At 42.6% G+C, this 27,696-nt stretch overlaps 1 protein-coding gene across 1 annotated transcript in view; it reads right to left on the bottom strand.

The window, feature by feature from the left end:
- Positions 1-15,565: 15,565 nt before the first annotated feature.
- DEPDC1B (DEP domain containing 1B) overlaps positions 15,566-27,696 on the bottom strand; it is a 52,251-nt gene continuing 40,120 nt past the window's right edge. The window contains exons 8-11 of the mRNA XM_054031344.1: positions 25,365-25,531; positions 23,305-23,481; positions 16,819-17,004; positions 15,566-16,155 (exon numbers count right to left, since the gene is read on the bottom strand). Coding sequence (XP_053887319.1) covers positions 15,994-16,155; positions 16,819-17,004; positions 23,305-23,481; positions 25,365-25,531 — 692 coding nt within the window. The 3' untranslated portion in view covers positions 15,566-15,993. The remainder of the gene's footprint in view (positions 16,156-16,818; positions 17,005-23,304; positions 23,482-25,364; positions 25,532-27,696) is intronic.

Here is a 27,696-nt window from a genome sequence, read left to right as displayed (position 1 = left end):
GTAGAACGCTAGTGCCCTTCTAACATCTAGGGTGTGTACAGTAGCTTCTGATGAAGTACCATGAAACTTAGGGTAGAATGTTGATAGGTGAATAGATTGGTTCATGTGAAGTGCTGTGGTTACTTTCGGTAAAAGTTTAGGGTGTGGACATAGCATGACTTTGTCCTTGAAGAATGTTGTGTATGGAGGATCTGCCATGAGCACCCCTATCTCGCTCACCCTTCTGGCTGAGGTAATGGCGACCAAGAAGGCTACTTTCATTGATAAGTGGAGTAATGAGCGGGTGGCTAATGGTTCGAAAGGTGGTCTGGTGAGGCATTTCAGTACCAGGTTGAGATCCCATGTTAGTGTAGGTTTTCACATGTCTGGGTAAACATTTATGAGACCCATCAGGAAGTGTTTTGTAGTTGGATGTGCGAATGTCGAAGTTCCATCAATCTCTTGTGCAATGCTGAAATGGCCACAAGATGGACTCTGATCGAGCTCATCATTAAGCCAGTGCTTTTAAACTCCAATAGGTATTCTAATATTAATAGTAATGGTGCTGAATCACTCGTCAAGTGTCTTCCTTAACACCAGGGAGAGAACCTCTTCCATTTTTGAAGGTAGGTATTTCTCAGTCAGTTTCCTGCTGTTTAATAACATGTTTAACTTGTTCCTAGTAGGTTATTTCAACATGGTGGAACCATTCAGGAGCCATGCCTGTACATAGAGTAACTCCAGGTTCAGGTAGAAAGTGTGACCGTTGTGTTGAGACAGCAGATCTGGTCAGCAAGGGAGAGCTTGCGGGGCACATATCGCCATGTGTAGCAGGCAAGGATATTATGCCGTGTCATAAGTATAGAGGGAAGGGTAGCAACCTTTATGTATGTAGTAGCATAAAATCCCTCCTTGGCAACTGTACTGAATTGCCTTACCTGTAAGAGGTTAAACAGTTCAAATAACCTAGTTGGCACTGGACCAGAAGGACCAATGAGGAAAGAAGATCCTTTCCCCCCAGATTTGAAAGTATTTGTTTTTTGTTCTCTTTTGTTGTCCCCTCTCCAGATGGAAGGAGAAGCCAAGCAGGTACATCATCTCCTGAAAATATACCTGGAATAATCCATCTAAAAACCACAGAAATTGAAGGTAGGGCAAGAAAATGTGTTAGGTTATCTTTTGTTTTGGCTTGTGTGAATTTTCCTATGCTACAGAGGTAGTTTTATTCCTGTTTTCATAACTGTGAAGCTGAGCCCAGAGGGGAATCCTCAGTGTTTTAAATCTTTTTATTACCCTGTAAAGTTACCTTCCATCCTGATTTTGCAGGTGTGATTCTTTTACTTTTTTCTTTATAATAAAGTGCTTCTTTTAAGAAGGAGATTGATTTCAGTGTCCTGAAGACAAAAGGGTCTGGTCTGTGCCCTCATTGCTATGGCAATTGGTTGGTATATTATTCTCAAGCCTCCCCAGGAAAAGGGGTGAAGGGGTTTGGTGGGGTTAGGGATTCCAAGTGACCCTTCCGTGAATATTTTGTGTAAATTACTTAGTGGTGGCAGCAATACCGTCCAAGGACAAGGAAAGAAATCTGTGCCTTGGGGAAGTTTTAACCTAAGCTGGTAGAAAATAAGCTTAGGGGGTCTTTCATGCCGGTCCCCACATCTGTACCCCAGAGTTCAGAGTCGGGGGGAGGGAACCCTGACAGCCTGTCTGGGCCATGCTGGGACTAGAAGGATAACGTTGGCCCCGTCTGCTCGTATCTTGTGTATCACACATGATATCGTTGGTGGTGGTGGAAACGCATACATGAGTTGTGCCTTCCATTTGATGAGGAAGGCATTCCCTCATGACAGTAGTCCCAGTCCTTCTCCTGAGCAGAACATCATGCATTTATGATTCATTGGGGATGCGAACAGGTCGATGGTGGGAGTGCCCCCCCATTTGAAGATTGAACTCAGGACCTCTCCGTTCATCTCCCATTTGTGATCCTGAGAGAAATACCAGCTGAGCATGTCTGCTGTCGCATGCTGACAGCCTGGCAAGTAACACACTGAGATAGAAGTGATGCCCAACCACTATGAAATGCAGGAACTATCTGCATCCCGGGAATATAGAGACATGGAAGTTAGCATCCTTTAAGTCCCAGATCCAGGGAGGGGATAATGGAAACCAGGGAGACTATGCGGAACTTCAATTTCTTGAGAGACTTGTTGAGGCCAGGTAGGTCCAGGATGGGTCTGAGGCCCCCCGTTGGTCTTCGGGATTAGGAAGTAACAGGAGTAGAATCCTCTGCCTTCCATGTCCCGTGGAATTGCATCCACGGCCCCCAACTGCAGGAGCTTGTCGACGTCCTGAACCAGGACTTGCTCGTGAGAGGGGTCCCTGAAGAGGGAAGCAGGGGGGCAGGAAGCGGGGATATCCACAAACTGCAGGGTATAGCCCCGAGCTACTATGTCCAGGACCCAGCGGTCTGAGGTAACCAATGACCAGGCCACGTGGTAAGGAGAAAGGTGGTTGAGGAAGAGATGGGCAGGATCCGGCAGGCTGACTGGGGTGTTGCTCTCAAACACATCTGCAAAATGATCACTCCTGGCCCCCTGGGTGCTCAGCGGGTCCAGGCTGAGCTGGCGAGCAAGAGGAGGAAGGGCAGCGATGGCTAAACTCAGTGTCCCTTTGCCTCGTAGATCCCTGCTGGGCTCGCCAAGGCCTCGATGGCAGTGGAGGCTGGAATGGCTTTCTGGAAGACTGTGGGGTATGAATGCCCAATGAGCGAAGGGTAGCTTTCGTGTCCTTCAACCCATGTAGCCTGGCATCCATTTGATTGGAGAAGAGTCCAACTCCATCAAAGGGGAGGTCCTGAACTGAGGCCTGCATCTCCTGGGAAAGGCCCACTGTTTGGAGCAAGGAGCTGTGTCACATAACCACTGCCGATGTGACCACCCTGGCTGCTGAGTCCGCTGCGTTCCATGCCATTTGCAGGGAGCATCTGGCTGCTGCGGTCCCTTCCTCTACCAGAGTACCGAGCTCCTGAGCTTGACCCTGAGGAAGGGAGTCCCGGAACTCCTGGAGGCTGTCCCAGAGGTTAAAATTGTATCCACTCAGCAGGGCCTGATGGTTCACCACCCAGAATTGTAGGCTGGCAGTTGAATAAATTTTTCTACTAAATAAGTCATGTTTCTTATCCTCTTTGCTCTTGGGAGCAGAGGCTGTGGGGACCTGCTTGTCCTTCTCATTGGACACTGACACCACCAGCGAGCGTGGGAGCGGGAGGGTATACAAGTACTCAAAACCTTTGGCTGGCACAAAGTACTTTTTCTTGGCCCATTTTGAGGTGTGTGGGATGGGAACTGCCACGGAGCCTTAGCAATCTTGAGGACCCTCATCATGTATGGTTAGGGCAATCCGGGCGGGCGTGGAGGCTGAGAGGACATTGAAAAGGGTGTCCTCCTACTTTGCCATCTCCTGCACTTTCAGCCCCAAGTTCTTGGCCACCCACCTGAGAAGGCCTTGGTGTTCTTTAAAGTCATCTGGGGGGCTGGCTGGCCGGCCGTGGAAGGTCGCACAACCACCTCATCTGGGTAAGAGGTGGCGGCCCTGGCCACTGGTGGAGGCGCTGAGGGCTCGGCAGCTACTGGAGACGAAGGTTTGGCAGTGGGCACTGGATCCTCCACCCCGACCTCAAAGGCAAATGTCTCTCTCCTTCTGGGCGCGAGGCTGAAAGTTCTTGAAGATCTAGCAATGCTCCTCAACGTTTGATTCCCCCAAGCACTTAAAGCAGCTGTCGTGGGGATCACTTACAGGCATAGACCTGCCACAGACCAAGCAGGGCTTAAACCAGGAGCTCGGGGCATGCCCTGCTTGGGGCGAAGTCCTTGTTGGGACCTTAACTATCAAATAACCATGCACTTAACACTAACTACAATAGAACAAAGGCCCAAAGTCTAATGGAAGAAAACCGCTAGCTCTTGAAAAGCAAGAGAGGCGCTCCGACTGACCACCACAGGCGGTAAGAAGGAACTGAGAGGACGTTGGCCAGCAGCGCCTGATATACCGCAGCGTGAGCGCGGCACTCGAGAGGGCGCTACAGCCAGCCCTAAGGGTACTGCTAAGGCAAAAATCTCCGACGGCCGTGCACATGGGCGTGTGCACACCTAAAATGGAATCATCATGAGCAAGCACACAAAGTAGATGAATTATGTACAGGAGATGGGTCATGGTCTGTGCCCGTCTGTGGGGCCTCTCCCACTTCCTGTGTCTCCAATGGCTATGGTGTGGGAGACACTGAGTTAGAGCGCAGTTCACGTCTATGCACTGTGGACGGTCTAGAATGCTGACCCCATATGAGCTCGATGGTTCCCAATGCGCCTATTGCTTTGGGAAAGCCATAGGAGGTTACATCCATGCGGTCCACACCATGGTTGGTTCATCTGGTGACTTGGACCCATGTGGTTCCATGTTGGTTGATGGGCCTTAGGTGAGGAGTGACGTGGAAATAATGGGTATTGTCCCTGCATCTTCTCCTCATCATCATCAGTGGAGAACCGTGCCATCTCTTGTGGGCTGTGATCTCCTCTGGAGCCTTTGGGGGAGCCCTCAGCACTGAGTATCGGTGAATGTGGTGCCGATGAGATTTCTAAATCTCTGGTGCAGCAAAGACTGTGTCAGTGCCAATTTCTGAGTTGTTGGTGCTGTGGGTGCCTTCCTTTTCATTGGAGTCAGTGCCAACCACTCTTTTTGTTTGGCCAGTGTCGATTTTGTGTTGTCTGCCAGTGCCGACTGAGTTGTCGGTGTTGGGGGTGGAGGCATGGTGCCCGAGACACTCAGTGCCGAGTCCAGTACCAGTGACCTCAGTGCTGTAGAGGAGGCATGTTTTTGTCACAGCCTCAACTCCGATTCTTTTGCTCAGACCTCAGCGGTGCCAGAGGTGCCTGGAGCGTCATAGTTGCTCACCCAACAGTAAGTTGGCATCGGGGGTAGCGAACTTTGTAATGAAGCGGTTCTGGCGGGACCCAACTGAGAGTGCCAATTCAGGACAAATTGCTAAAACAGGGCAGTTACAGCCCAAGGCTGAGGTTTTTCCACCTCTAAGGCAAACCAAACCAGCCAGACAGGGAAGACTTTGGTCTCAACCCACTGGCTAACCACAAGTCACACAAGCAATTCCCTTAGACACCACCAGTGCCACTGGTTATAGGGACAAATAGTTATGAAAACCAATACCCCAATAAAAGAAAAAAAGATTCTCTCGATCCCAAAGGGCCAAACCCCAGATCAATATACAAATCAGATCTTACCCACAAATCACACTGTTGCCAATCCTTTAGAATCTAAAATCTAAAGGTTTATTCATAAAAGGAAAAAGATATGGATGAGAGCTAGAACTGGTTAAATGGAATTGATTACATACTGTAATGGCAAAGTTCTTGGTTCAAGCTTGTAGTAGTGATGAGATAAACTGCAGGTTCAAAATCAAGTCTCTGGAATACATCCCCAGCTGGGATGGGTCGTCAGTCCTTTGTTCAAAGCTTCAGTTTGTAGCAAAGTTCCTCCAGAGGTATGAAGCAGGATTGAAGACAAGATGGAGGAGAGGCATTAGCCTTTTATAGTCCTTTCCAGGTGTAAGAACACCTCTTTGTCCTTACTGTGGAAAATTACCGCAAAATGGAGTCTGGAGTCACACGGGCCAGTTCCTGCATACTTTGCTGAGTTGCAAGGTGTATCTGCCTTCTCTCCATGGGTCAATTGTATAGCTGATGGTCCTTAATGGGCCATCAAGCAGGCTAGGCAGAGCTAACACCAACTTGTCTGGGATGTCTCCCAGAAGCATAGCATAAGTTTGAAATACAGATAGTTTAGAGCCAATATTTATAACTTCAACTACAAAACTGATGCACACATATAGACAGCATAATTATAACCAGTAAACCATAACTGTGTCTTAGACACCTCATTTGACCCCCTTTATACAAGATTTGGTGCCACTACAGGGTTTTGGTTGCAACCATGTTCTATATGGTCCCAGATTATATCAATAATGTCACAACCTTGCAGGAGACTGCCTCTATTTTCGCAGACCTCTCTGCAGAGACGTTTGAGCCCTCTTTTTAGGTTTTAGTGCCCGGAGAGGCTGTTTGCTTGTCTGCCTCAGGCTGGATCATTTTAAGTTGAAGATCCCTGTCCCACCGGGCTCTGGCTTTCAGATTGCTGCAGTGGGGGGCATTTGTGGGGAATGTGCCCCTCACCCAGGCAGTGTACACATAAAGAGTGTCCGTCTGAAATGGGCATGGCATTGCGGCAGGTGCTGCATCATTTGAAGCCTAGAGACCCCGGCATTTTAACTAGTAACCATCCCTTAAGGGAGAGTTGTCTAACAAACTAACAAGAAAAAAAAAAAGTATTTGGGGTTTTTTTTTTTTCCCTTTAAAAAACAAAAAGGAAACACTGACACTAAATATTTATCTAAAAGCTATTTCTTAACGGTTTTAGAGAGATGTGCTAACACAGCCCCTTTCCTCCATCTTCAGCCGAGGACAGCTGAGAAGGATCTGGAGGGTTTGGGTTGCGTGCACACTATACGCGGCACCAACGGCACCGCGAGACACCTACTGTGCACGTATGACCCGCACGGACACTGCTATCCTAAATCTCCGATTGACAGCACCAGGACGTACCACCACCTAAAGTGGATCACCCACAGGGACACTACTCAAAGAAGAAGGGAAAGCTTCAGTGGGCCATGTTATTTGTTCTGAGTACAGTCAGACACCGGATAAAATTGAATTCTTACATTTTGCAAGAAGTTCACTGCCAGGGTCCTGCCAATCAAAGTCCCGTTAGTGACCTTGTACATTGACTAGAACCAAATTTTCAAATGTGTGTACCTAAAGTTAGGCACCTCTATCCATATTTAGGCACCTATATAAAAGTAGGGTGACCAGGAAGACAGGCCCGATATCTGGGGCTTTTTCTTATATAGGCTCCTATTACCCCCCCCCACCCCCGTCTGGATTTTTCACACTTGCTGTCTGGTCATCCTACATAAAAGGAACCTGATTTCCAGAAGTGCTGAGCACCCATAGGCACAGACTTCATTACGGTCCTTAAATGAAGAGCATGTCTGCAAGGGGAAGTTTACTGGCATAGCTATAACAGACTACACTATTCTGCTATACCTATGCAGTTAACTTCCCCTTGTAGATAAGCCCTAAGAGGAAAGGGCAGTTTCCTTAATAGCAGCAGATGGAACAGTATCCATCTGTTGCAATACAAAATATGCGAGGAGCCTAGATTTAGTTTTAGGATTTAGTACCACACTGAGTCTCTGTGGTCAGATGCCCTCACTCACTGATGAAGTTATAATATTGAGAATTTCCTTGAAGTGTCTCCCTCTCACATCACCATCTGAAACAGCCCCTGTTTCTGATTCCCAGTCCCATACTCTAGCCACTAGACCACAACCACTTTCCCTGAAGTAGACTCCACTAGCTGGGATTATGGCTAGGTCTTCCTGCAGAGTTAAATCAAATTGTCTACATTTGAATTAACTCCTCCTGAGTTTGCAAAAATCACACTATGAAATAACACTCAAGCTGAGCAGAGTGATATTAGCATCTGATCAGTTGTACAAATCAAGCTATAGTTGATACCTATCTGATGGGTCAGCCAGCTGGAATTAAAAGCACCACCAAACAGTTGAGTTAAGGGGTTGTTGGTGTGGTATAGGATAACTTATAGTTTACAATACAATAAAAAGTATACAATAGTATAACTTAACACTGCAGTGATGACAAGCAAATCACTAGTAATTATGTATTACTGATACAGGCCTATCAATGACAATGTTTATGGGACACTGCACTGTCAGTGTTTTACATTCTTGTATAACTTCTTGTGCTACTGTGTGGGGGAGTGGGGGAATTCTACCATCATCACAAACAAAACCCCATGTTTTTGCAGAAAGTCTAATAAAAGTGTCATGATTATGTTGTGTCTCTGAAAGTGACTCTACAATTAACACTCAATATTCCCAAAGTTTTATTGAACTTATTAGTGATGCTAGGGCACAAACCAGGAAAATAAAACAAATACGTTAATTAAATGTGTCATTATAAACATGGGAGTGCAGCACTATGTTTTGATAAGGTAGAAATGTTTTAAGAAGGTATTTCAAAGAACCAAAAAACCCTACTTAAACAAACAGCTTATTTTTTAGTATTCACTCTTGATTTTGTTTTTAAATTTAGCTTCACAGCCAATTCTGTAACACTGGCAATACAGTCCTGTTCTGTTCAACCAAATCAGCAGCTGAAAGAACTATTACAAGCTCCTTTGGACAAGGATAAATGAAACAACAGAAACCACCGTGCCACGGTACTGGCCACCATGGCAAAGCATGAGCTATGTGGGTGAGGTGTTTCTGTGGGGACTGATTTCAAGTGCGGGGGCTGTGGCATTGATTGGTTGCAACTGTGTGTCTGTCAGAAGAAGAAAATCCACAGACAGCAAGAGGCGTGAATAGTGTTTATTATGCTGATAGGCAGGACATTGAGAGATACAGTTTATGTTTTTGTTTAAACAAGCAATAGGCATTTCTGTGCTATGTAATGAGAGTTTATTTGGGGGGGAGGGGGAGAGAGTTGAAGATATACTGTAACCTTAAAGCAGTAGTATCAGACCAGTTATGATATGGCAAAGAATGTGGAATTTCAGTTTCATTTTTATAAAGTAAGATCTATACAGAGTGCACTACAAGTAACTACCCAACTCTGTTTCCATTCTTTTCCTTCAGTTATAGAGGTAGAATAATGTCACAAGGCTGACCTCTACTGGAAAGATTTTGACCTCTAGCTGAATCATGAATTATTGAACAACAGAACTCTTAAAACAGTGGCCAAACAAAAACATACACACACCCCTCTTGTGTATTGCCAGGGTGTGTGGGGGGAGGAATGGGGAGGAAGGATCCTTTCAAATCCCAGATATTTAATGTAGGTTCCATCACAAAGGCTGTTTACTATCCCTTTGGCAATAGGAAAGCTGACACTACAAACACCTATTCATCAGAGAATGAACTATCTAGCAACTCACTCTCCCTCCACAATTTAAACGTAAAGATAGAACATAAGATGCTTTTAATAATGTTTGCTCTAAGCATGAGCATTATATTTAAACATTAAAATTGCATAATAAATCTTGATAACAGGAGGCAAAGGCCAGGTAGAACACACACACAGTTGCTTTTTTAATTAATCTTTCCAGCCTCCTAATGCAGGGGCTAAACAGTCCCCTGCCAAAAATTAAAAAGTGTCAGGAAGTGCAACTGAATTACAGGAAGCTTCTCTCAGTATAAACTAATCCTAAAGTTCTAGAGAGTCATGTGATAGATCTAAGTATCATTATCATACAGGAAAAAAAACATAGCAATGAGAAAGGAAGCATAGGAGGCCCAAGGCTCATACTGGTACAAGAGACAATTCATCATATCACTTTTGATGTCTAAGTGAAACTGATGGCTGGAATAGAAAATTTACTCAGAGCAGTTACACATAACCCCAGATAAACACTAAATAAGTTCTTAGCCCCTGAACCACACTTTCCAAGTGTCAATCAAGTTCATAACCAATGCAAAACAAAGAAAACATTAATAAGCATACTTAGCATTTAGGAGCCAGTCAGCAGAATATACTTCAATGTCTCTATCCTTCCTTTGCCATCTCAGTATAGACCCCTTGCATTAGAACAAACAGACTTAGCTGCTAGCCTGACTACAGTCCTGGGAAGAACACAGCTGCCTTCCATTACCGCACAATTAGAGTAGGTAGGGAAGCCCCTGTGCCTTGTTAACTGTAGCTGATGGCCTGTCTTTTCCTATACCTGCATGGGTGTTATTGTTTTAATCTGTAGAACATAAGCTAGGTACTTCTGGCCTATGAGGATTTCCCTGCTCAGTCCCAAAGGATCTGTGAGCTTTGTTACAGGACAGGAGAGCAAGCCAAACTTTTAATGACATATTTTGTTAGACTTAAATTCCTGTAAGTGAAACTAATTAGTTAGAACAGAGTTATGTTCCTGATGTGAGGAGATTCATGGTTTAAGGCCAGAGGGACCATTAGATCATTTTTTTAGTCTGACTTCTTGTATATCACAATCCATTAAATTTCACCCATTTTTGTGGCTCTTTCCTGCACTCTCCAATTTTTCAACGTCCTTTTAAAAATGTTGACACCATTTATGCAGTATTCCAGTATGAGTCTCATCAGTACCCTATACAGAGGTAAAATCACCATCCTCCCCCTACTCACTACTTCTGTTTATACATACGATTGTATTAGACCTTTTTGCAACAGCATCACACTGGGAACTCATGCTGAGTTGCTGGTCCACTATGACCCCTAAATCCTTTCCAGCATCACAGCTTTCCAGAATACAGCCCCACATTCTGTAGTTATGGCCTGGATTCCTTGTCCCTAGCTGTATAACTTTGTACTTGGCTGTATTAAAATGCATTGTATTTGAACAGACCCAGGTTAACCAGCAATCTCAATCGCTCTGTATGCCTGCCCTGTCCTCATCATTTACAGATTCACCAATCTTTATGTCATTCACAAATTTTATCAGCAGTGATATAATATTTCTTTCCTGATCATGGATGAAAATGTTGAATAGTATCCAGCCAAGTACAGATCGCTGCAAAACTCTAGAAACACTTACTGTGTTTTCCCACTGATGACTTTTTGAGAGTTAGCCACTTCTTAATCAATGTGTGTGTACTTTATTGATATTGTATTGTGCTAATTTTTAATCAATGTCATGCAGTAGTAAGTCAAAAGCTTTACAAAAGTCCTAGTAGATTACATCTCTACAGTCACCTTTATCAGTTTTATGGTTTTGCATAAAGCCATCTTGACTGGCATTAATTATATTCTTATCCTTTAATTCATTCCCATATCAGGTTTTTCATTATTTTGCCCAGGATTGATGTCAGGGATCTGGTTCATCCCCCTTTGCCCATTTTGAATATTGGCATAACGTTAGAGCTCTTCTAGTCTTCTGGACTTCCCCTAAAATTCCAAAATGTATTAAAAGTTAACATTAGCAAGCCAGAGGACTCCAGTCAGCTCCTTTAAGACTCTTGGGTGCAAGTTATCCAGGCCTGCTCTTTTTAAACGTTTGTTTATCCCTAGTAGACATTTAACATGGAATGGAAAATACTTCATCATCCTCGGGTGATACAAGCACATGATCCTGCTCCTTTCCCATGACCGGGGGGGGGGGGGAGGGGCTTGTCTGTGTTATTTAATTTTCACAACAAAGCTTTATTTTGAATAGAAACTCACTTCTTTTGTCAGAATCAAAAAAGCAGCAAGAGTTCATTTTAAAAATTCATGTGAATTAAGTGAATGGCAAGTACTTGTGCATGAGGTTCAGAAGCAGGTTCCCCAGGATTCTCATCCCATCTCCACCACTTTGCATTGTGGAAATTGCACACTTCTGCTTCACCATCCCCATATCCAAATTGACAGATACTAACATACTGGTATATTGCAAGGACTTTAAAGCACGTTAGCTGTTCAGTGCAAAATATATTAATTTGGCAAATGCATGTGCATTCACACTCCTGGAGGGGTTGCCTGTGGGGATTAAAGTAACCATCTAAAAGCATAATCTATACTTGAGTTGAAGGACCAGCTCCATAAACTTGGAGGCAGTAGCAGATAAATCTCTGTGATCTACTCACTAGTAGGGAGAATGAGCCCAGTGTGTTAGCAGGGATTACAGAAAGGAAAAAAAGAAGACCTGTAATAAAAAGGAGTTTATACTTTATGGTAAAATTGATCTTTAGAAGAAAGATCAAGACCACTGCCGATCTATCTCAGCAACAATTTCATTTTTAAAAAATGGCCAGTTAGGCAGTTGACACACCCTTCTTTAAGATGGAAAAAGAGAGAAGCCAGTAAAACCTGGGAAAGGGGTGAGAAGTAGTGCTTTGCCCAAGCCTTGTTCTTAAAACTATTGAGAGATTAAAAAGCAAAATTACTTGGGAAAATTGTTTCTGAAACAAGTTTCTGAAAACAAAGTCCTAAGTGTCTCAGTAATTGAACCTCTGACTGATTTGTGGTTTCCTTGGGGGTCCTCACATCTCAGACCTTGAGTGGTCACCCTCCTTGGGATGGGATCATACAATCCACTCCTACCTGACCAGGGATTTAGGGTATGGATACACTTGCAGATGTAAAGCGCTTTGAGTTAAACCAGCCTTCGTAGAGCATAGTAGGGAAAGCGCTGCAATCTGTCCACACTGACAGCTGCAAGCACACTGGCGTGGCCACATTAGCAGCTCTTGCAACGGCCACAGAGAGCAGTGCATTGTGGTAGCTATCCCAGCATGCAAGTGGCTGCAACATGCTTTTAAAATGAGGGGGGTGGGGTGGAGTGTGTTGTGTGTATGTGGAGGGAGAGATCGTGCGCTTTGGGGGACCCGAGAGCATGTCAGCATGCGGTCTTCTAAGTTCAGACAGCAACAGACCTCTCTCTCTCTCACACACACACACACACACACACACACACACGATTCGACAGTAATGGTTGCTTTGTCTCAGAGCAGATAAGTATGCTGGCTGTCAGAAATGGAGCTTTCAAAGGGCATATGGGCCTGCAGTGATTCCAAAACAATGACAATCGTGGCACTTGATTTAAGGGGATTATGGGACGTTTCTGGAGGCTGATCAGAGCGCAGTAATGCAACACCTCATTCACACTGACACCCGAGTGTTTCAGCCAATGTGCACTAAGTGTTAATCTTCTCACCGAGGTGGAGTGCCAGGAGTCCTCTAGCCCTGGAGTTAGAACGCTCTACGTGCCTTGCCAGTGTGGATGGGTAGTGAGCTACGGGGCCTAGGGTTACTTTAATGTGCTCTAACTCGCAAGTGTAGCCAAGCCCTTAGGCTGCAGGCTCCTACAATTCAGAGGGAACACCCTCAGTTTTGATTATAGTTCACCAGCTACAGCTCTGCTCTCTCAGGGGCAATGACAAGATTAGCCAGTGACCAGCCAGCCTTCGTAAGGCAAAGTACTATTTATTCAGAACAAAAGCATTACAGAGAAAATATTTCTTGAAACCAGCTTATATGCAGGTCTTACTTAAGAGGCAGTCATCATCTTTCACAGGGATAGAGAGGCAGGCTTAAAAGTATTTCAGGTTGTCTTGCAGGTTAAGTCCCTCTGGATCACAGTCTCATGTCAGTTCATGAATTAGGTGAGAGTAACCTCCCTTCCTCTGGCAGGCTGGTCATGTCATACAATTCTTAGTTCTTTGATTGCTATGCTTTTTTAAAACACATCATACCTCTCTGTGCAATTTTCCCCAAGGGGAGAGGCTTCTCCAGGCTTGCTACCAGCCTACAGATTTGCATTAATTGCCTCCAGTGATTTTAGTTCCTGCAGGAAACCCATACAGCTTTCCTGTGAAACCATAACACAATCCCTTAGCCCATAAAGATGCATATAACATTTACAAAGTAGATGAAATTGTCTTTGAATATTCTCTGTGTCCATCATACCTCTCAAATAGTAGCACTCTGCATTCAGGATAAATGAAAGAACTATTACAAGCTCCTTTGGACAAGGATAAATGAAACAACAGAAACCACCGTGCCATGGTACTGGCCACCATTGCAAAGCATGAGCTGAAGTTTGAGCTATGTGGGTGAGGTGTTTCTGTGCGGGGGCTGTGGCTGATTTCAAGTGCGGGGGCTGTGGCATTGATTGGTTGCAACTGGGTATGTCAGAAGAAGAAAATCCACAAACAGCAAGAGGAGTGAATAGTATGGACCTGAGAGGGAGAGGAGACAGAGTTCCTTGGAACACAGGACTGGCTGGAGATTCAGGCTTGGAATTACGAGCCAGGAACCTGCTTGGTGGTGTTGGTTTTTACTGTATTTAGGGAAAAAGGACTTAATGTACATTCTTTTCAATTGAAAAGTCTGCGCCAATCACATTCTTCTCTTATCCTGGCCTGTAGCCTCATTTTCTCTTTCTAATGGAAACAAGCTGACAGGCCCTGAGTATTGGCTGACTGCTCATGCCAAGGGGAAAATCAGGAGCAATACACAGCTCTATAAGAAAACCCATAGGACAATGGCACAGAGCTATCCCTGCTGCCAAGGGAATACGGTCTCTACATTACATTCAGAGTGATTTCTGCTCTGCTAAAGTTACCCTCAAACCCTTAGAATGTGTTTCTACTATCCCTGAAAAGTATTCTGTCCAACCCGATAAGTGGAATAATCACCTGGGCTTGGGGCCTTATACTTAGTAGATTACTCAGTATTTGAAGAGGGAAGAATAGACCAATGGAAATTTTATAAAAGACTGTAGTCATATCTGCCAAGTTCATCATGTGCATGTAAGCTTTAGGGATTATGGCAAATTAAAAATGTTACATGTTAATCTGTCCAAGTTTATGGGGAAGGAGAAAAAATGAATCCAAGATGCTTGAATAGTAAAACGAGATTAACTACAGCTAAAACTGATACATTTTTGCTTGGGACAGGGAAAGTCCACTCTCTAAGTCACCGTGATTGATCGGGCCTTCAGCCCTCATATAGATTGTGCCAATCATAACAGGTCTTCCATTCTTCTCTTATCCTGGCCTTTCTCCTCCATGTGTGACCATGCCTTTTCATGATAAAAATCTTCCTATCTCTTTGGAGGTTGGCTGAGGGGTTCTTTCAGTTCCTGTCCAAGAATGATTAATGCAAGAGACAAAGGAGAAGGGAAAGAGCAAGCTTGTGGGATCACCTACTGTTGAAGCAAAAACACAAAGCCAGAAAAAAAAATATTTGACTCTGTTAAACCAATAACCTTTCAATGCAGATCCTGGTATGAATTTGATTAATTAGCGCATTTGCAAAGCAAGAGTGTTGTGAAGGTTAGGTTACAGCCAACCACTTTATATGCCTTGCAACTTCAAAGTGGGAAGATGATCAAGGTTTTTAAACCACCCTCAAACCTGCAATAGAGTCCACTGTGGAGACTCAGACGCAACTCTTTCACTCTGAAATGTTTCAGAACTGTGGCTCATTACAGATATGAAGACTATGATGAAACCCACTGCCTCCAGAGAATTACCTTAAAAACTTTTGTTTTAATAACTGAAAAAAATTAGAAGTGCTGCAGTTCAAGTACAACCAAAATGTATACAGAAGAACAATAGAATTCATTATGGAGAACAAATGCATCCTCATTAAAAATAAAATCTATAGTTATTTAATTTTTGACCTTGCCATGAATACCTCCCTTTTCACAGAAAATATAAGGCATTTGATTTTCATATAAAAATGTGCAACTTCCATCCAGTTAGTAACTAATTTTGTACAGCAATACTTAGCAAGATCATGTGAGTTTTCAAAGGCCTGGCCATGCACCAATAAAGTCAATGAAACTTCAATCGGAGCTGGATCAGGCCCCAATGCAGCATATGAATGAGGAAACAAAGGGCACTGCTGAAATCAGCATTATAAAATATATCAAGGCTACTACCTGAGGCACAGTCAGCAGTGCAGTACAAGATCCAGTGTTTCAAGTTCACTCAAGTATGTACAATGTTTTAATCCCTCAGGCGTGCCAGCTATAAACAAATATAATACAGTCTTCTTTTCAGGAAAAATGCTGTTGACCAGTGACAAACAAGACAGTGAAATATACACATAAAATACATCTAAGACTCAAAATGACAACTAGAAGTATAAAAGCAAAGAATTTTTTTTCCATATCATTCATAATGATTACCCATCTTGTACTTAAAAATAACAAATCATTAAAAATAGCCAGTGACAAAAATACTGATAATGGTTCAATATAACATCCCCTCCAAATCGTTTTGCCATTACAACCTTTTCCCACTGTTTCAGTAGTTAAAGTTTTTCCAGTAATTAAATGCTGTTTAGGTTCCATTTGCACAAAATCTATCCTATCACTAATATACTGAGATACAGTTCACTAATGACCCTGAAAATGTTACATTCGAAAGCTTCTGGTTCTTTGAAATGGTTGAAAAGGCTTTTTCAATGCCCACATCAGCAGTTGTGGTTTCTGTTTATTCTTTTCTGGAAACAGCACTGCCTCACTTTCAGGAGTAGGAAATCGTTCTTTATAAACTTCAGGGTAGGATTTCTGAAACTAAAAAAGTAGTACAGTTTAAACAAAGCTTCACAGCAAAAGCTGGACATTACTAATTCAACTACTTAAAAAAGAAACAAACAAAGCAAATCTCAGCTACACCGGTCAGTAAAACTGCGCTTTCCTGTGCCACGCAGTCTAGAACTACGCATTTAAAACGTGGTAGTCTTCTCCAATAGGATTTGTTTTACTGCAAAGCCCCTACTGTGAGAAATTAAAGTAAAAATAAATTACAGTTATTCAATCTACAAGAGAGTGTCTACAGTTTAAGTCTGAATGCCAGACACCTTTTCCTTTTGAGAACCGGAAGCTTACAATTTGATCCAGACTTTTTTATGAAAACGCCTCAAAATCTCCAAGTACACAGAAAAACACTTCCATCTTTTAACTTCATTAATCTAAAGCCATGTCTACACAGGGACACTCAGGAAAGTAAGAGGAAATCAACCGAAAGTGCAAAGTCAATTTGCATACATAAAAGTATGTTGACACCCTTTCCTCCCCTCCCCCCACGTTCACTGTGACTTAATCCTCAAGGATTAAACAACTATGAAACTGGTCTTTATACAGATGTAAAAGATGAGAAGCAAATCTATCAAATCCTTCACATACACACAGGTTGAAAAGAAAACACAAGCAATGATTTTTGAGAATTTTCTTTACCTGCTTCAGCTTCTTCTTTTTCTCTTTGACAGATATTTCTTTATTCATTGTAATTTCTTCCAACAGAGCTGCCAGTGGTTCTTGAGAGCCATTTGCTCTTTGGTATTCAAATTCATCTGTACTGATTTGGCGACAAAACGACGGAGCAGGAAGAGTTGTATCAGTATCAGCGTCTGCATATTTTATCTGAAAGAGAAGGGGGGGGGGGAAGGATTGTAATTTCAAGAATAAATTTGGAAAAATTGGCTTGATTAAAGAGAGGTCCTGTGTGATTCACTGACCACTGTGTGACCTTGATCAAATCAAGAAACATGTTGATGCTTCAGTTCACCCAGGCCATTTCTTGTAGAAATACAGAATCACTAAAGCACTTCATCATAAGTTAAGGAGAGGAGGAGGAGGAGAGAAAACCCTGGCACCTGTGGAAAGAAGGTAAATAAACAGAGGTATTAGGAAACAGACAGTGTGGAGGAGAGGCAGGGAGAGTGCAGTGATAGGGTCTGGGTAAGTGAGGATAGCACCAAGAAGCAGCTAGCTAGCAGAAGGAGAGTGACCAGCTATTATGTGGCTTCTCCCCTCCCCTCTGTCCCCCGCATACTGCCCCAGAGATACAAGATCACCCTCCAAGGAGAAATTGCAGAGTCTGCCAAAAGGGCAGTCTGTGTGTGCGTGCACAGAGGGATTTGGCAGTCTCAGAAATCCACAACCCTTTGATTGGTCCTCTACTGTTTCCACCACCACTTTATTGGCAGGGAGGGGTGGATTATATTTCCCCAAATCCCTGTAAAGCAAAGATTAGAAAGTTGACTGAGATCCTTGGTTGAAAGATGTCAGAGAGGGACAGAGTACTATTATGACCACCAAAAAAACCCTTGAAACCATGCAAAACATGTCCCAGAATCTTAACATGGATGGTTTCATATCTAGGTCACCCTGCAATCTTAACTCAGTTGCAGAACACCACAATAGAATTTGCTGTGCAGATTTAGATGAATAAGCATTTACTCCAAATTAATGAATTTAATCTTACACTTTTTCCTTGTTACTCAGTTCTACATTATTACATAGTAATTGGGAGCAAGATGACAACCTTCACGTGGTGCTTCTGTTAAGTGCTAGTGTTTTTTGTGCTCTGTTTTGTGCAAATCCACCAACTCACCAATGTCATCAATTGGCCACTGGACATTGTTTTACCGACCTCCCAGTGAACGTAGCAATGATTATACTTCACCAAATCACCCTTTCCAGGACCAATAAAGAACAGTTGGGCCAGTCCTCCGAATATACCAATTTAATGTAGAAGGGATGTCCAGGGGAAACGTGGATTACCTCTAGAGGACTGTCAAAGACCATCACATTGAAATTGTGGCCCTCCAAGAAAAACACATGTGAAAGATGATGATAAAGCTGCCAGACATAAAATCTATGGCTACACCAAAATTGCTACCATCAACCATCCAAAACATGGGCTAGCAGTGTATATGTGAAATGGATTAGAGAATGTGGAAGTTTGGAAGAATTATTAACCAGTGAAAGAGAGATCAATATGGTTAGAATCAGGGACATCGTTATAGTAAACATATACAAGCCACCCGACATCATGTGGCCTGATTCCATCTTACCTTACCTTCCTCATCCGGCCATTTACATAGGTAACTTTAACAGCCAACACGAAGACTGGGGATACTGCTCAAATGACACAGCCGGGGAGCAGATCACAGAATGGGCCACCCTTGAAGACCTCCACCTGCTCTATGATCCGAAGCAACCTGGATCTTTTTGGTCTGTGAGGTGGACAACGGATCACAACCCACTGGTCACAACAAGAACCATCCTGAGTCACTTCCTGCATAGCCAACATTGCCCAATCATCCTCCAGATTGGCCTGGAAGTGCCTCTTCTGCAGTCTGTGCCAAAGCAGCGTTGGAATTTCCGCAAGGGTGACTGGCCCACCTACACTTTAGAAATAGAATCTGGGATCCCACGGCTTGAACCAATACCTAGAAACTTTGGTCATTTTATAAACATCCTAAAATCGGCCCCCAAGAAGTACATCCCGTGTGGTCACTGCAAGGCTTTCACCCCCTGCTGGACAAAAGAATCTGAGTCTCTCCTGGGGGAATATGAAAAGAGCGGCAACCCAGATAAAGCCACTGCACTGCTTGAGTCCTTGAATTTGGCGCGCCTGGAAAGTGACCATTGAAAGCCTTGACTTCACCCATTCAAGCCATAAGGCATGAGCTCTTTCAGCAACTTGGAGGATCCCAGCCAAAACACAACGCTTAGCAAAGGTGACCGCAAATGCTGTTGCCTCATCTTCTTTCTAACAGCAAGACTCTGACAGACAAGATTACATGCCAGGAGGTGCAGCAGGAACTCCGCAGAAACCTTCAACAATACCCAGAGGAATCCCCACTCTCTTCCCCATATTCTGTCAAGGAGATCAATGTTGCGCTGTTGGAAACGAAAAGCCGGAAAGCTGCACGGGTTGATGGCATTACTCCACAGTTTCTCAAGAATCTGGGGAGACGGGGACGGGAATGGCTGGTGGAGCTTTTTACTGTCATGCATAGAACCGGAGAAGTGTCAACAAGCTGGTGACAGGCAACAGTGTTTGCCCTACTGAAGCCTGGGAAACCCCCAGAGGACGCAACTGGCTACCGCCCCATCTCTCTCCTCTCAACCACCAGCAAACTCGTGGAATAAGTGCTGCTCCACCATTTGGCTGATATTATTGAAGACATCTTCCCAGCAGAGAAGGCAGAATTTCACCTGAAGAGGAGCTGCTGTGACCAAGTAGCTTCACTTATCAGACATATTGAGGCAGGAGACCAAGAACTCTTAACTCGGGCAGCCCTCAGGGCTCTGTCCTGGCCCCAATATTTTTTAATCTATACACCGTGGATATACCAGATACGGAGTCAGGGAAATTCATGTATGCGGATGACATTGCCCTAGCTGTTCAGCATACAAGCCTCCATACCATCAGCTGCACCCTAACCCGAGATCGTAGCACAATGGTTGATTATTTCCAATGCTGGAAACTTAAGCCTAATGCGAAAAAAAAAAAACCCCATGGTAACTGCTTTTCATCTGAACAATAAAATGGCTAATACCAAACTTGATGTGCAGTTCTGCAGTGAGAGCATCAGCCACGAAGCTAATCCAAAGTATCTTGGTGTTACAATGGACCAGAGTTTGACCTTTCGACAACATCTTGAGAACCCCAATGATAAGGTCAGGTCCCGTGTTGTGCTTATCAGAAAATTGGCCGGAACATCCTGGGGCTCCAGTCCAGGGACCTTACAAACAGCAACAATTTCTTTGGTATATTCTGCAGCTGAATATCGTGCACCAGTGTGGTCTCACAGCATTCACACTAAACTCCTTGACACTCAACTCAATAATGCTATGCACATAGTGTCGGGGATGCTCAAATCTACTCCAGTTGACTGGCCCCGATCCTATTGCACATCCAGCCTCCACAGATTAGAAGAGCTGCTCAGACATCTCGCTTTCTTAATCATGTCAATGCAAATACGAGGATCCCACTGCACCATGACTTACAGAACCCACCAAAGACTAGATTAAAATTCCGCAACCCTCTATGGAACCATATCAAGATCCTTACACCCAACTTTGATGCTGAGGCTTAATGGAGAGTCACATGAAGCACTTTTACCGCTCAGAACAAACAGCTTGTCGTTGATCCTGTTGAGGAACCACCAGGTTTTGATTTATGTCAGAAAGACTGGTGCAGATTGAATCGCATCAGGACATCTCATGGGAGATGTGGACAAACCCTCTTTATATGGAAAATATGGCAAACACCTGTATGTGACTGCAATCAACAGGCACAAACGATAGAGCACATCATATGAATGTCTCCATTCTTTTGCTGGGGGCCTGAAGGACGTTCACCAGCTCACTGCTGCGGCAACGTGCTGGCTATCAAACTTAGATATAAATTTGTAGTTGTTGCTACCTACCCAAGCCATTCGAAAGAAAAAGAAGACGACATAGTAATTGATTAATCAAACAATCTAAGGCACTATAGGCATAGTAAACACACCTAACTGTATTGATATGGGGGAGGGAGGAAGATCTGCATGTAGTCCAAATGACTGACAATAAAACATTCAACCACTCATTTATGAAACAGAGTAAACAAAACCATAATCCAAATTAATCTAACAGCAGCCGGCATGTTACAGTGTTATACAATAGCAAACCTCACAGCTCTTCAGGGACACCAAAGCTTTGAAAGACCGAGCAGAAAAGTATTAGAAAGTGTGACACTCGGCTGCAGTTCTACGTGTGTGTTACTGTGAAGATTTTACAAGATAATAATAATAATAATAATAATGGAGATATCCCATCTCCTAGAACTGGAAGGGACCTTGAAAGGTCATCAAGTCCAGCCCCCTGCCTTCACTAGCAGGACCAAGTACTGATTTTGCCCCAGATTCCCAAGTGGCCCCCTCAAGGATTGAACTCACAACCCTGGGTTTAGCAGGCCAATGCTCAAACCACTGAGCTATCCCTCCCCCCCTTGAGCTATCCCTCCCCCCCAAAGCTATCTCTGGCTAAATCAGTCACAAAAAGGTCTCAAACTTTGAAGTCATGATTTTAAATTTAGTCGCAAAATCAGTCTGAAAAAAATAAGTAAAGTAGAGTGGACTACATTAAACTCCCTCCTATCCTACCTTCAAATAATCAGTGAATGACTTGGGTAAAACAAACAAACAAAACTCAAACAGTTGAGAGGTTCTGCTAAGTCAGAGAAACACAGTGTCAGTTAATAGTGTGTAAAACAGCCCAGTAAGGAGTTGACCTTGCTTCTCCCCATTGTTCTAGCCTTCTGATCCTTTATGTACTTTATGTATGAATAAATTGTACTGATGGTTTTGGGGCAAATGACTCACAAAGGTTTGCCTAACTGAACATGCCCCTACAGATATTCTCAGAAGGGAGTTATCAGGGGAACTAAATCCTCTCTCACAAAGACTAATGAAGGATCATGCAGGATTGGAAGAGGGCAAAGAGGATATTGTCCACCGGCCATACTTGGGGAGGGCTGGGGTAAAGGGTGAGGTTTGGGAACATGGCAGAATGGGTAATGCAAGTCCTTTAATACAAGGGGCATGGTTATTAAGGGAAGGTGGAGGTCTTGAGACAAAGAATCTCATTTTTCTATAAAGCAAAAAGAAATTTTCCTGAGTTGCAGGAAACACCAATAACCAGGACTGATGGGAAAATGAAATTAGGATTATGAAGAACTATCGAGCATAGAAAGGTTGAGTGGAGCTAAGCCATGTGAAGCTTGACTTCCCTTAACAGATTTACCAAAAAGAGTCAAACACCTTCTCTCTGGGAGGGACTAAAAAAGAATTAAAAATAAATTCCTCCACAAGACTACAAGGGTGGCACTGTGATTATGGCATCTAATATCCAGATTTTTTAAATATAAATATACCGGCAGACATGTTAGAAGAGAAGACATCCCTTCAAATTCCACAAGGATTCCCTTCCATATGACATTTTAAGCCCATACTTCTGAAGCAGAACCAGCCGAGGAGGAGAAAAAGTAAAGAATTAAGTTTCCTCTTTAAGTTTCAAAATTTGTGAGCCAGCTAATTTAGATCATCTGCTGGAGTTGCTGAATGAGGATCTGTGTTGACCTCTGTCCTGCCAAACTGGAAAAAATACTTCCTGGCTCTAGATGAACAAGATAGCAATTAGTATTGCAGGTTAGGTATGACTGAATACATTCTCAGAGTTAACCTGCAGTAAGTGGATAGGGATTTTAATCCCTGACAGAAGAAGCAGTTAAGAATTCATTTAAATTTGATTGAGTGCCTTCTCAAGAAGGTTCATCTTAGTACAACTGAAAATAGCTTACATGCTATCTATAATTAGGGTTCTTATTTCTCTTAGATTTTTTACTTTGTTTTCCTCTTCATCCTTTTAGAATTGGAATCTCCATGGAGATCAAGAAGAATAAAATGTTCTCCCTCAAGTCATGAATCATTAGCTCAGCCACTGCTACAACCTCCAGCCTTCCCCATGTGCAGGTTGGTGTTTTGTCACTGAATTAAATTTTAGATAAAACTTTAATAAATGCAACTGGGATTTAAAAATTCAAGTCAGTTAGGAGCTTTTGAAAATGTTACCTTAAGTCAGGTCGCAAACCCCTGCCCCCACCAGGTTTCATTAGTAAGCCACAAAAAAGCAATGCTTCATGACATGCAGTGGGTACAGTCTCCCCCTGCACTATTACTTTGACTTAATAACCCTAGATCTTCTTTGTGTTTCTATAAATATACAATGTATATAATGTGTTGCTGACAACAGCAATTCATACATGCTATATGCAATGCCTAAAATATCAGAGAGAGAGCAAAAGCTGTAAGACTTGTCTTGTTTTTAGGAACAGAAGGGAGAAATTTCATGTGATGACAGGAGAAACACTTCTGTTAGCCCCACCTGGACTCTTCGGAGATGTACTACATGCTCCTCTATGACCCTCTGTAAGGAGGAGGGAACATTCAAGATCTCTTGGCAATTGTCCATCAGGAACATTACTAGTTTAGCAGCAAGCAGTTCATCCAAATCCACTTCATCTCTAGAGCACAGGATGCAATGAGAAAACGCTTGAACCATCTGAAATAAAAATCAAGAAATGACATTGTATATATTTTTCCCTGTTTGCAGGAAAAATTGTAAATGGTGTCCAAGTGCAGACTTCAACAGCAGCAACATGTTTCCATGTTTACACAATACTTCTTTAAATATTAGTTTAAGTGAAACTGTTAAACCAGACTGACGAATGTATTGTTTGCACTATACGTTAGATTGTTCCAGTGGTGCAGTTACGTAGTCTAGCCTTTATGTCAGACCTAGACTACTGGAAATAAACTCTGTTATTGTTAAGACTTGAAAAGATAGCCATTTCCACGTGGGATATCAAACCAAATAGAAAATAAGAGTAGTACTTCATTATAATAAATCATGGACTGTTATGTAGTGGAAAGTCACAAGGTTATCTGGATTTCCTTATTATTAAACAAAGAAAATGTTTCCGTAATTCTAACTAGATTCCAGAAAGCTGTCCAGCTCATTTTCATGCAGCTCTGAACCCAAACTACTGCAGCTGGTTAAACACAGGTGTAAGCTACAACATTAGTTGTAATAATTGTAATAATTAATTGCAATCATCTTGTCTATTTTCCAGTCACTACTTGCCATTGTTAGCACAGCAGACAAATGGAGTTCTACTTCTCTGCCACATGCAACAGACTACCTTTTCAACTGCTACATTAAAACACTGTATAGAGTACACACATGGGATAGATTAGACTGCTAAAAATAATGGCACTTAGGAGGTTTTAATCAAGTTATCACGTATAGTTAATTAAAATCTTAATGGCTAAAAAATAAATATAGGTGCATACACTCTGGTTTCATTTTACAGTGAAAGGGACATGATTAATTTTCTTTTGTGCTTTTATTTGCAATATACTCTTAAAGGCAAGAAAGCCACATTTTCACTATCCCCTTGGTTCCTTGGTTATGTCTAATAGAACAAATGAGAATGTGACTTTGCACTGCTTACTGTACTTCCTTGTTTACGCTTTACTGTCATTGGTGTTAGCAGCAACTCAACATGGGAAACAAGGTTGGAGAGAGGATCTGAGCATAAACCATGGCTTTGTCAAAAACTAATAAAAATGGCATTTAAAGCCAACATTTTTATAGCAGAGTGGTGAACAAAAATATTGAGTCTGGAAGACATTTTCCAATGGATGAGCACTAAGTAGATCAAATTCTGGGCTCGGTATATACAACAATCTCTTTAACCTTTAATCTATGCCTGAAAAAGGCAGTGCCTGCAGTCCACCTGAAGCATCCCATCACACACCATCCCTTCCCCACATACTACCTCCTTCTACAGTAGCCCATTCGAAATCCTGCTATCTGGGGGAGTGGGAAACTAGCCATCCCTTCCCTTCCCTAAAGAACTCTGCTACAGTAAAGCCTCATGGCCAAAACCATCTTCTATGTATCGGATACTCCATATTAAAACCATAATAATCTTTAAATGGCCCCTAATTGTTCTTTCAAACAACGGTAACATAGCCAGGGAGTTTTTCCTCAACCTCTCGAATATATAAAAAAAAAAAAAATGAAATATCTCTCACTGGAATCTTTACAAATAAATTGTTTGACAAAGTTTCACCCTGAAGGCACCAAAGGTTCTCAAAGTACAGCAGCCTATTCAGTTTAAACAAATTTGATACTGTGGGAGACCAAGTATTTAGGCTACAACACATGACTTATCCATTTCTATGAAAACAGGGAGAACTTAAAACTTCTAAATGGTGCTCTCATCAATCGCTATCTATAGGGTTGAAATCAACTGAACTTTGTTTGCTATCAACTCCAAAGTATACTGTATTTTGTATGTATTAACAAGAATCTTTCATCTATGCTGTTTCAAGGTTTCATAAGCCTTGCTAGGTTTTTCACATTAGAAATATGCATACTAGCGTTCTGGTCCCAGCTGTGTCACAAAGAGCTGGCAGATCTTTGTTGAGGCTGATCCTTGCCATCATCTTCATCAGTAGTTGCAGCTTTTTCCGATTTTCTGGTGGCAGCAGAAGACAGGAAACCCGAAGTGCTTCAATGGCCTTTTTGTTTTTCTGCAGCAGACCTGGTATAAACAAGATTCGAAAGATTTATTTAAATTAATTACCTTTCCTAGTTACAGTTTTCCCCAAAAAAATCTTCACACACATCTAAAACATATTTTCTGAATTTTCCTACCTATTCCTCTGACCTCCTAGCAGAATTCCATCACAGAAAGTTGAGCAATAATACAATTTGAACTTATATATATTTCTCCCTTGTGTACTAGTTCAGGAATTCACGTAACTTCCTTCCAGTAAATTTGAAAATGAAAAATGTAAACATTACCACCATCACAGCCTGGTGATGTGAGAGAGGGGAAAAGTCACTTTATGGTATTTGTGGCTATGAAAAGAGCAGTCACAGTACATCTAATATTTTGCCTCTTCATAGTCATCAGCCCCAGGCATGTTTGCGATTTAACAGCAGACATCAAATGAAAAAGTGAAGATAGGTTTTCCAGATATTGCTCCAAACCAAAAACAGCATGCCCAAATCAATTGATAATAGCTATAAGAGTCAGCACTGGAACATGGATTATACCCTCTAAAACTAGACAAACCGATTTAAGGTCAGTCCAGACAGAGTAAAAAACTCCTGAAAGACAAGGAGTGCAAGGATAAAACATTCATTATTGAGCCAACTTGGCGAGAAATATTTTGGGAAAAGCCATTCGTAGGGTATGTCTACACTTCAACTGCTGCAGTTATGCCGCTGTAGTGCTGCAGCTGCACTGCTTCAGTGTAGACACTACCTATGCAGACAGGAGAAGTTCTCCCACTGGCATTGGTAATCCACTTCCCAAGAGGCAGTAGCTAGGTCAACAGAAGACTTTTTCTGTCAACCTAGTGCTGCCTACACTGGGGGTCAGGTCGGCATAACTACATCTCTTGGGGTGTGAATTTTTCACATCCCTGAGAGCCATAGCTAAGGTCATGTAAGTTCCCAGAGTAGACCAGCCCTGACTCACATGTCAACAATTTTAGATATTTTGAATAAACGGCCACTTAGCATGGGGAACATTAGGCTACATATTGTTTTTATGTCAGGTATGAGCTATGTGGGAGGTGAAATATGTGGGTGGAAGTGAGTTAGTGATTTGAAACCTTAGGACTCTGTGAGGGCCCACTGGATTGCTAGAAGCCACCCTGGAATGCTTATTTGAAAGCCAGCAATCGGAGGGAGACCACTGAGGCAGAAGTGTGGAGAGTGGCCAGCTGGAGGTGGCTTGGTGCAGGCTTGCTGAAATTGCCAAGAAAAGTCTCCTCAAACTCCAGAGACTGGTCCATCAGCGATGATAGAGGGTCAGACTGCTGAGACTATGGCGGTGAGACCAGATTGAGAGAATGTCAAACTCTGTTGCTTATGAAAAGGAAGCCTGAACTGGGGTATGAAATAATATTTTCCAAGGCTTGAAAAGGACACTGGGCACTGAGAAATGTTCAGTACCAGAGTTCATTCATAGGTTTTAATTGCAAGTTTGCTAATTCAGTCTGGAGTGGAGCTGTGAATGGGGATTTCTGCAGCAGCTATGAAAAACATCTACTATACCTATCGAGGTGCCACCACTCCTGGGGACGTGGTCCTTGTTACAAGCAAGCAGAGGGAGAGGTACCCTGAGGTAAAATTTCCCAGTGAAAGGCTGGTGGCAACAGGTATCCGAGACTCAGTCAGAGGAAACCTAGGGTCATGACATCTAGCCTGTCCAAAGACAATTCTAGAGTTCTTCTAAAAACCAAAATTAGAAAGTATACTCTTTTAGAAAGATAAAATATATATGTGCATGTCATATTAATTCTAAAAATATCATTTAGTATAATAATCAGGCTGCTTTCTGACCAAATTTTCAATGTATTTCTCAATAGCTGTAACAGAACGATGTGTGACAAGAAATCATTTTCACCCTTAATGAGCTGTCAACAAGATAGTGGATTACCCATAAAAAGGTTTACTTTAATGTATGCTACCTCATAAAATAAAATGTTACTGTATCTCCTTATACCCACATTCCTTCATATAACTTCTTGCTTTATTATACCACATAAAAACCTTTGACTGAAAGTGAATTTATATGCAATTGTATCTAATAGCAATGTGATTAAAGAGCCACCATAACAAAGCAATTAAGAGTCTACAGAAGACAATCTGTTCTTATGTATAGCTTGAAATATTTTTGTAATATATTGGCAA

The sequence above is a fragment of the Malaclemys terrapin genome, chromosome 6 (assembly GCF_027887155.1).
Source record: "Malaclemys terrapin pileata isolate rMalTer1 chromosome 6, rMalTer1.hap1, whole genome shotgun sequence".
Classification (NCBI taxonomy): domain Eukaryota; kingdom Metazoa; phylum Chordata; order Testudines; family Emydidae; genus Malaclemys; species Malaclemys terrapin.
Note: the sequence above shows the minus strand (reverse complement) of the source record. Positions and strands in the feature narration are given on the sequence as shown.